Genomic DNA, 10,323 nt, shown 5'->3' on the forward strand with positions numbered 1-10,323 from the left:
GCCAACTCAAGCATACAAAAATTGTGAGTCAGACCTCATAAAATGTGTCTTTTTAAAATAAAAACCAGATCCACTTATTGCCCATCTGGTTTTACAGCCTTTAGGATTCATGTTTTTAATCTTTTCTCCGCAACCTTGAGAGTTAGAAACTTTTTAAAACATGGAAGCTGAGAGTCTTACATAATCACATGGTTCCATTAGCTTGGGATTTAAGAAGAACAACCAAATATTGCAAGGCTTGGATAAAATTATGAGAGTGAACAACATTTTCTAAGTGCCTAGGCCTCCATGCATCTCCAGGCCTTTTCTTTAGGAGAGTTGGACTGATACCCAATGTACTAGTAAGAGGCATTATTCTAACTCCTGACCAGTGTGGGGTTGAGAGCACAAATCACCTCTTTGTTAATTTTATCATCTGAAGGGGAATCTAACCCATTCTGCCAGGGCAAACCAGACAAAGTTGTGATTTTGCAAATCAAATACAAATGAATTCTACCACATGTACCCATGAAATCTCTTCCAACCCAGTTGACCCCACAGCATGTACTTCATGCAAGGAATAACCCTGAAGGAAGGAGGGCAACAGAGGCTGGGATGTGCAGCAGCAAGGAAGGTAGAGCAGGAAGAAGCCTGGTTCCACCTTGTGCCTCCCTTTACGGAGTGTGCCTGGGTCCATGCAGCTAATCCTGTCAGTTTTAAGTGTAGGCATAGGTCTTGCTGGGCATGACTAAACTTGCATATAGCTTGATTTGAGTGCAAGGTTACACTGTAAACAAGGGTGTGAGAGACTGTGTGCTGGTGACTGGTTGCGATAAGCGGGAACACCCTGAACTAATAAGCTTGTAATATTAAGGTGAGGAAATAAGCAATTGGGGTTTACATGATCTGCAAAGTGATTGGTCCTTACATGATCTATACGATGTACAAACCAATTAGATTCAAGAAGTATAGATATTAGTAGCATGAAAAAAATGTATATATACTGTGTAGTGTGTGACATGATGTGTAATTATGTTTCCATCCTGTACCTAACCTCCCTGTGTCTGGGCTTGGCCAGGATGGGCATAGAGTTGTTACATGCCTAATAAAGTAATCCGAATGAGTAGCTGGAGTTGAACTGAGTTTTTGAATCCCAGAGAACTGGATGAAGTGTTTTCCCAGAACTCGACTAGGTGTTCTGGGTAAGCTGAGAGGAAAAGTTCTCGGCGGGCATTCCAAAAATGAGATAGGTTGTGAATTTACCATTTGTAGCTCTTCTAACCCCGGAGGGCTGCCTTTAGCAGGCCATTGCGCTTGAGCTGCCAGGGATCTGGACCATTCCCCAATCCCACAATCTGAGCTGACTTGTTAAGGGTCAGGTTGCACTAGACTTGGTCTCAGATGACCTGGGCTGTTTCCTGTCTTTGCCACTAGCCTGCTGGGTGACCTTGGGCAAATCGCTTCATTTCTTCATCCCTTGGGGTACGTCTATACTTACCCGCTGGTTCGGCGGCAAGCAATCGATCTTCTGGGATCGATTTATCGCGTCTTGTCTAGACGCGATAAATTGATCCCGGAAGTGCTCGCCATTGACGCCAGTAATCCTGCTCCGCGAGAGGAGTAGGCGGAGTCGACGGGGGAGCTTGCCTGCCACATGTGGACCCGCGGTAAGAACCTTTAAGTTCGAACTAAGATACTTCGACTTCAGCTACATTATTCACGTAGCTGAAGTTGCGTATCTTAGTTCGAACTGGGAGCTTAGTGTGGACCAGCCCTTGGTTTCCTTATCTGTAAAATGGGGATAATGATATTTGCCTCCTTTGTAAAGTGCTTTGTGTTCTATAGATGAAAAGTGCTATGTAAGAGCTAGGCAATGTTAATTATTTATACTATCATAAAAAGTGACATCTAAGGCCCTGATGATCCAAAAACATATGCATGTGCTTAAACTTTAATCAGTGATGTCAATGGGACTACTTATCTGCTTAAAATTAAGCAAGTGAATAAATCTTTACATGATCAGGGCCCAATTTAGTTACTACCCGCATCTATTATGACAGAATATCTGTTTGTGCTAGTTTTATGCCCATTAGATACCCTATCAATAAGTGCTGAGTCTTAAATATTGTTGTAGAATATGTAAGTGATGCATCTTATTTTGCTTTTGTCCCCTAGACAATTGACTTTTTAAATGATAATATCCGAAGAGGAATTAGGAATTATTATGATGATCTGGACTTCAAAAACATAATGGATTTTGTTCAAAAGCAGGTTTGTTTTTCTGGGAGTATTTAATTAAAACTAATGCTAGAAGGGGACGTGGTAAACCCTTGAATGTCACTCTTGATAATAAATATTACGGAGCCTATTCTTCCATTGGTGTGTTAATCTAACTCCCATTAACAGGGGGAATAGACTCCCTTGTATGAGCTGGAAAATCTCTTGTAGACTTTCTGCTGGCAGGGATTTTATGGAGTCCTAGTTGGCTTTTAAAGCCCCCTTTCCCTCCCAGGTGTGAGGAGTGCAAACTGCAACCCCTACACCTCTGAATGTGAATCTGGGACTAAGGGCATGATCCAAATCCCACTGAAGACAACGCAAAGATTTCCTTTGAAATCCACTGTCATGGGCATTGGACTGGGCCTCGCTTACAAAAGCTATGAAGTATTTTGATTAAACAAATTCTTCAAATTTCTTCTTGAAATGCTTACTGAAGGAGGTATATCTGTTACTAAAATTCAGAAATGATGTTGAGTGCAGCTGAACAGTATTTAATAGCATATGTGGTTGACTCATAGCCTTTATTAAAGCTACTGTGTTAAAATGTTTATTGGATTATTTAAGAATTCTGACATATACTTTTGAGACTATAGAAGAAACAGAAAGTGGTCAGATGTGTGTATAGGGAGCCTATACAATGTATAGATGTGTTAAAACCTTTTTCTTAAATGGCTCTAGATGGTGCACAAATTTTGTAACATCATTATGGAAACACCACAGTACTTTCAAAAACAAAGTAAACATGGAAAAAGTTTTCAAAAGCAAACCATCTTTAAGATATCTTGTCATTTTAGTTCAGACCCTTCTAAGAGTTTCCATGTTCTACAAATAGTTATGTATATGGACAATGATTATAAGTACCAGTGATAAATAAACACACTTTTTCCTCATTTTGAAAAAAGCAATAGCGGGGGGCTTTTTTAACTAACTGGACTACTGTAAATTAACTATATTTGTTTTGTTTGCAGGATCACAGTCCTATTCTGTTAATTAAATCACTTTGAAAACATTCTGCTGTTTTTTATAATTTGCAAGAACATCCTTAGATAAAATATCTTTTTTGTATTTAAACTCTTTTATTTTTATTTTTTTTATAGGAACCTGGTCAAAATTGACCAACTCAAAATTCAACTAAAAAAGAAATAAGTTTTGTGTAATTGAGATCCAAACCAATATCTATCATCTTTCAGAAATAGAGCTGGGACCGAGTATCAGTTACTTTTACTGTCAAACTTAGAGTAATGGCTTAATGAATGATGGCGGGACATGAGATGTATCCATAATGCTGCTAGTCGTTTTGAATAGACAGCATATTGAAGTTGGATCCTGCTCTTCAGGAGCCTGATTCTTTAGATGTCTTAATATTCTTTCTGTTTTCAGGGGCAATGCCATGTACATACACACACCTGCTAATCAAAGCAAAGTTGATAGTCCCATTACAGCCCCAGCTTCAACACTACCCATTCATGGCATATGTACATTAACAACAAACTGGATCTTTCAATTTAGCTTTTCCCTCCTTGTCAGTCAGATAGAAACTTTCCTGTGGATACAATTTTATGCAAAATATACTATTTAACCAGCTCTACAGACATGATGAGAGCTTTTCCTCTTTCATTTTGCCTCTAATCCTGTGGTTTTACTGGATTCTTCTATAGATGATGTTTGGGCATTTTTCTTGAAACATTGAATCTGATCCAATGCATTTTAAATGTGATTTTCCCTTATCCTGCATATTTTATTTGTGACTTTGACTACAATTTTGGGACATGCTGTCCTATAACTTTTGCTAATGAGTCAATGGTATGACAAGCAGATACCTTAGTAGCTGCTGCCTCTTTCCTCTCTGATATTTGAACTTTCTTAAAATTAATTCATTTTTATATTTGATTCATTCTGCAATTATTAGAAACATTTTTATTAAGACAGATTTTTTTTTCTTTTTTAAGTTTAAGTGTTGTGGTGGGGAAGATTTTAAAGACTGGTCACAGAATCAGTACCATGCGTGTTCTGCACCAGGGCCATTAGCCTGTGGAGTGCCCTATACTTGTTGTATTAGAAATAAGGTATGTATACTCTATTTGATCTTATTATTTTAGCTGGTTTCCTTTAAATCTCAGTGATTCACAGAAAATAACTATCCTAAATTACTCATTCTCTTAAAGAATAACTTTTCATCAGTTAAGAATCTTGGGAAGTATGTCTGTTAATTAAGCAAAAAGGAACAGATTTTCATAGTTGCTAGGTTTTTATGCTAAGTGTAGTCTCCCCAAAGTTGTTAGGGGGCCAATATAGTATATAGTGGGAGCTGGTGATCTGTGACTCTGAGGAACTTAAAAAGGGGAAAGTAATTCTGATTTGGTTGCATACTAAATACTTCTCTTATCCTTGCTAATTTGCATGTCATCTCTAAGGGTACGTCTTCACTACCCGCCATATCGGGATCGATATATCGCGTCTCGTTAGGACGCGATATATCGATCCCCGAACGCGCTCACCGTCGACTCCAAAACTCCACCAGAGCAAGCGGCGATAGCGCAGTCGATGGGGGAGCCACGGCCGTTGATCCCGCGCCGTTGTGGACCCCAGATAATTCGATCCAAGATACTTTGACTTCAGCTACGCTAAAGTTGCGTACCTTGGATCGATCCCCCCTCCCCCCCCCCCAGTGTAGGCCAGCCCTAAGTTCTTTTGACTGTTCATGCTTTCCCTTTAGCATTATATGCATTCTCATAAGTTGCATTCACGTGTATGTACACACACACTCTTAACTAGTAGTTCATTCCCAATGATGTGAGAAACCTGAATACATACAATGAGAAACTAACCTCTTCTTTCCTCAAATGGCATGACACACAGCAGGAAAATTGGTCTGAATAGCTCAAAAATACCCCTGCTCTTTCTGCTGCGAGCCCAAAAGCAGTGAATGTCAGCTTGCTGTCAGAGAGACAGGCAGAAACTAACTTTTCTTTTTTTTTCATCTGAACCCTTCCAAAAGTACTGGTTTGTTTAGTGGTTTGGAACAGTTTCTAAATCTATCTTACCCATCACAAGCATTCTATAACCAGTGCTCTTACTTTGAAGGCGCAAAGTGTAACACTAACTTTGATAAGGAAATGGTCCACAATTAAAAAAAAATACTGGAAATGCCTTTCCCACTTTGTTTCAGTCTTTGGAAGTGAGGTCTATGTACAAGACAGAAAAATAAGATACTTGTATAGTTCCTCAACTTTGTTCATTGTGCAGTTCCATGTTTTCCTGATCCTGACCAAATTAGTTTTGAAATAAGGGAATTTGGCATTAACATCTGTACTTGCTGCATACATCTTTCTGCATGTTCCCAGGTACTTGTAGTTCTCCATCTTAGATAAAAGGCTACCCGATTGTCTTTTATACTGTATTTGTCATGTCAAATTTACATGTTTGCTTTCTGTGCAGATCCAGGCCCTGCCAACTTGAATATATCTAACTTATCTAAATATTCTTTAACTTGTTCTTTCCCTATTCTGGCTTTTGTTCCTTCCCCCTCATCGTTAATATTAGTTGTGTAAAGCATCTGGTCACAATTTACCTTTTTAGTGAAGACTGAAGCAAAACAGGTACAAAACACCTCAGCCTTCTTGGGGTCTTCCATTATTAGCTCTCCTTCTCTGCTAAGTAGTGGGCCTACACTTTCCTTCATCCTGGTCTACACTACAAAGTTAGGTCAACGTAAGTCACTTTCTGTCAACCTATTTGTGCATGTCCTATGCTCAAATTTGTATCCGCCGAAGTAAGTGCCCCATTACAGCAATGCAGTAAAACCACCTCCTTGTATGGCGTGAAGCCATGGTCAACCTACTGAGACTGACAAAGTGCAAGTGTAGACACTTTGTGACTTGTGTCTACCCTAACTGTCCTCCAACAGCTGTCTTACAATAATCCATTCCTTGTGACAGTGACTGCTCTAGTCACCATAAATTCTACTGGCCAGGTGTCACAGAAACCGGAAGCCACCCCCTCTTTAAAATACTCTTGTATTTTTGAATGCCTTTTCCTGACTGCCCACCATGGCAAGCACACCTAGCAGCTCACCCTAGTGTGCAACTGCCTAACCAACCATGCTGACTCCATGCACAAGACATGATCCTACCTGGACAAGGAGGGCCTGTGAGGAGAAGAGATTGTGTAGGCACAGCTATGGCTTCACTGCAAGTTTTGAAGTTGCTTTTACATAAATCTGATAAGTGAAAAGTAAAAATAAATTTGCTTTTGTGATTATTTTTTCCGATTTTTGACATTTATTTTTTCTTTTCAGACAGACATTATGAACACTATGTGTGGATATAAAATGATTGACAGAGAGGTAATTTAATTGTAAAGTCTCTTAATTGTAAAGTGTTTCATGTTCCTTCTTTCTGGATTTTGTTAAGGTTAAGTAAATTATTAATATAATGCTTACATTATTTTAACTTTTTTTTGCCAATTTTTGAAGTATAAAGAAATCAAAGAGTAACCTGATTTATCTAGAGTAATCCATGAGGAAACATATGGCTTGCCTGAGAAATGCTCTCTTTCTTCCACCTTTAGGTTTGCTGGTTTGACTCAGATGAAAAATTCCTTTCCAAATAGGAGAAATACAGACCAACATCTAATGCTGCATGTTCAGTATACAACAGACTATTTCAGTAATACTAATGCCATGACTACAACCAGGAAATTATTTTTTAGGAAAGTCAAGGCTTCTCACTAAATAAAAACACATCTTTGTAAAGCTTACTTTTAGTTCTTACAGTATCTTATATCCCATAATAGTTGGTATAAAATATAGAAAACTTCACAAAATAATGTAACACTGGAGAGGAAGTAGGATGTTCCGTATTTTTTGTGAGCAGTCTTTTAATGCTTTTTAAGTGTAGTTGTGACATATGGCCCAGTCCTGTAGATCTCACTTATGGGAGTAGTCCATTGACTTCAGTGTTGTGGGCTTTGTTGGGACTAGCCATGTGAGAAAGGGCTGCATGCTCAGGTCCACAGTACAGCAGTAGAGTGCATACTGAACAGAAGCCAATAACTTGATCTGCCACAGGTCTGTACTTCATAGGCTAGTAGAACAAGAATTACTGTTGGACTAAATACCTCTCTCATAAGGCACTTAGCATAAAATGCCAATTTCAGTTGTCAATTTTTTTAGATTGGCAATCACCTTTAAATATGATCTTTCCCTTCATTTAGGCTCATTGACTGAGGGCTTTATCCTGCAAGCTGCTAAGCATTCCAGTCTGGCCCTGATCCAGCAAAGCATTTAAACATGTGCTTGATTTTAACCACATGAGCAGTTCCATTCATTTCAATGGGACTACTCATGGGCTCAAATGCCTTATCAGTCCAGGTCTAGAGTGCTCAAAATATTGTAGGATTGAGACTTATATTCTTTTGCCTCCAGCCTACTTGGAGCCTATTGCAAGGCAGGATAGCACTTTGTCTATGGTTTTGTATTTTTGTATTCCAGCAGCAGCAGCTTGAAAAGTAGGGCTGAAAGGGTGGATAGATGCCTTTGTATTCCATATGGTCTAAAATTAGGATCAGGTATATTTTTTTCAGCAAAGTATAAATGGAATGTAAAAAGCACTTATTTAGACTTGAAAAACTTCAGAATGCATTATTTATTATTATTATTGGTGATAAGCCCTCTGTGCCAAATTCAGAGGGGTCGCATGGATATGAATGAGGCAGAATTTGTCCCTTTATATTCCAAAAATACATCTCTATTCTCTTCTAATTAAACTGTTGTTTGAAGGTATATTTCATTATTTTACAGCCTCTGAGTGTTCGAGACATTATATATATCCGAGGATGCACAAATGCAGTACTCATTTGGTTCTTAGACAACTACAGCATCATGGCTGGCGTCATGCTTGGTATATTGTTACCCCAGGTAAGGCTAGGACATTACATTGTCCGTTAAAGGGAATATTTGGTTCATTGCTTCGGTAAACAAAATGGGATTTGATTTTATAGTTAATAAAATATGGTTTTATTTAAAGTTTATGTATTCTGTAAACTTATGTGGCTGGACCTTTGTGCCTGTACAGAGCCCCACTGATTTAGTGACAGCAATGTCATATTTTGCATTTTTTCATGACCCTAATCACCTCACCTGAACTCTGCTCACTAATCTGTCTCCACTAAGACTTATTCTAACATTCCATACCCCAGAGCGGTTTCAAACAGTCTCTATTGTCTTTTTTTAAAATCAGCTGGTCATTAATATATTTCCTTCGTTCCTCCCAAATGTGGATTTTCCCTTCCCCAAGATTGCACTGGCTTGAGGCCCCAATTTTTATATATAAAAATTTAGAGTGAGAGGTGTTGGATAAGCGGAACTTTGTCTCCTATTTATATTTGCTGTTTTATTTTACAGTTCCTTGGAGTGTTGTTATCTTTACTTTACATAACTCGCGTAGAGGATATCATTGCTGAATACAAACTTAATGAGAATCTTTTACAAGAAACACAGCCGAAATCAGAAACTGAATTTGCAAGTGCAGGTTGCTGTATGTGTTATCCTGAGTAATGTAGCTGCCATGCAAGATCTCAACTGCTGTTTAAAAAAAAACAAATCTTGTGTTGTGGCTTGTATGTATTTCCACAGATCTTAAAGATCTTGAGCCTAATTAATCTGTAAACCTTTTTGATTTTTTTTAAAAAGTGTACTTCAAAAACAGAACCTTAACTCTCTCCACCTTGTGTTCTTAACTGCTTTTCCCAAAACTTTGAGTATGCTTTGAACTTTCACAGGATCTCTCAGGCTGTGCACTCTGGGACATTTCATACCCCGGAGAGTGCTAAATCTCATGAGAATTAAAACGTGGGCCAGGTAATCCGGTGTATTTTATAGGAATGTGGGTTCTGCAGAGGCAGAAGCGTTGCCACCATAGTGTAGCTTAGTTCAAACATTTATTTTGGTGCTTTCCCCAACTCTGCTGGCCCAGGTGGCTGTTTGCCTCTAACACAGGTCCTGTATCTCCCATCCTGTGCTCATTTATATCTCTAAGGCAGCAAATGGCCTCCAAGGTTGACACAGGCCAGCTGTGGATGGTTAATTGCAGTGTAGACCTACCCTCAAAACACAAGCCCCGGTGCCTACCCTGCTTGACAGTGATTGACTGAACGTTTGCTAATGATTACTGAAAGATCTGTGGTGAGGAATACTTTATGTTGGGAAAACTCAGAGCTAAACTTTTTTGAAAGAGCTTTTGTATTCTAGTTTGACATATTTAAATGTTTGTATTTTCATATTGATTCCTAATCATAAGGGAGACTTGTGTGTCTTTGTATATTGAGCTAAATTATAATGTCAAATACATGTTTAGTAACTTTTTCATGCTGGTCCTGACTAGGGCTGCCAATTTTGATGGGACATATTCCTGGAGGTTTCATCACATGACATAATCTTTAATTAAAGATTAATCTTTAATTCCTGGGAACTCCAGGACAATCCTGGAGGGTTGGCAACCCCAGTGACTGATTTAATGACAAAATATAGCTGCATGTAATGCAGCACACTTTCATGGATGAATCTTTTGTGCCTTTTAATAATGTAGGTATACACTAGTGTTTGAGTCAGTCAGGTAATGCTTTGACAAACTTTTTAACAGTTTATTACTATACAGATTTTGTACGAGAGTTATTGGATGTTTGGCTAATTTAAATCTTGTAAATATTGTATTTTCCCCTCCAATTAAATTAACTAGATTGCCTATTGATTTTTGGAGTTGTTCTGATATGTGCAGATATTTCATTTTCAAATTGGATTGTTCTCATAAACAATAAATTTTATGATTTGTTTTAAAAAACAAACACCTTATTTCAGGGATGGGCAAACTTCTTGACCCGAGGACCACATCTGGGAATAGAAACTGTATGGAGGGCCATGAATGCTCACAAAATTGGGGTTGGGGTGTGGGAGGGGGTGAGGGCTGTGGTTGGGGGGTGCGGGCTCCGGGGTAGGGCCAGAAATGAGGAGTTCTGGGGTGGGGGAGTGGGGTGCAGGGTGGGGGTGAGGGCTCTGGGGTGGGGCTT

At 38.8% G+C, this 10,323-nt stretch overlaps 1 protein-coding gene across 1 annotated transcript in view; it reads left to right on the forward strand.

Moving 5' to 3' along the window:
• TSPAN15 (tetraspanin 15) overlaps positions 1–10,101 on the forward strand; it is a 33,419-nt gene extending 23,318 nt beyond the window's left edge. The window contains exons 4-8 of the mRNA XM_005281894.5: positions 2,155–2,250; positions 4,209–4,325; positions 6,557–6,604; positions 8,060–8,176; positions 8,663–10,101. Coding sequence (XP_005281951.1) covers positions 2,155–2,250; positions 4,209–4,325; positions 6,557–6,604; positions 8,060–8,176; positions 8,663–8,815 — 531 coding nt within the window. The 3' untranslated portion in view covers positions 8,816–10,101. The remainder of the gene's footprint in view (positions 1–2,154; positions 2,251–4,208; positions 4,326–6,556; positions 6,605–8,059; positions 8,177–8,662) is intronic.
• Positions 10,102–10,323: the final 222 nt, after the last annotated feature.

The sequence above is a fragment of the Chrysemys picta genome, chromosome 7 (assembly GCF_011386835.1).
Source record: "Chrysemys picta bellii isolate R12L10 chromosome 7, ASM1138683v2, whole genome shotgun sequence".
NCBI lineage: Eukaryota > Metazoa > Chordata > Testudines > Emydidae > Chrysemys > Chrysemys picta.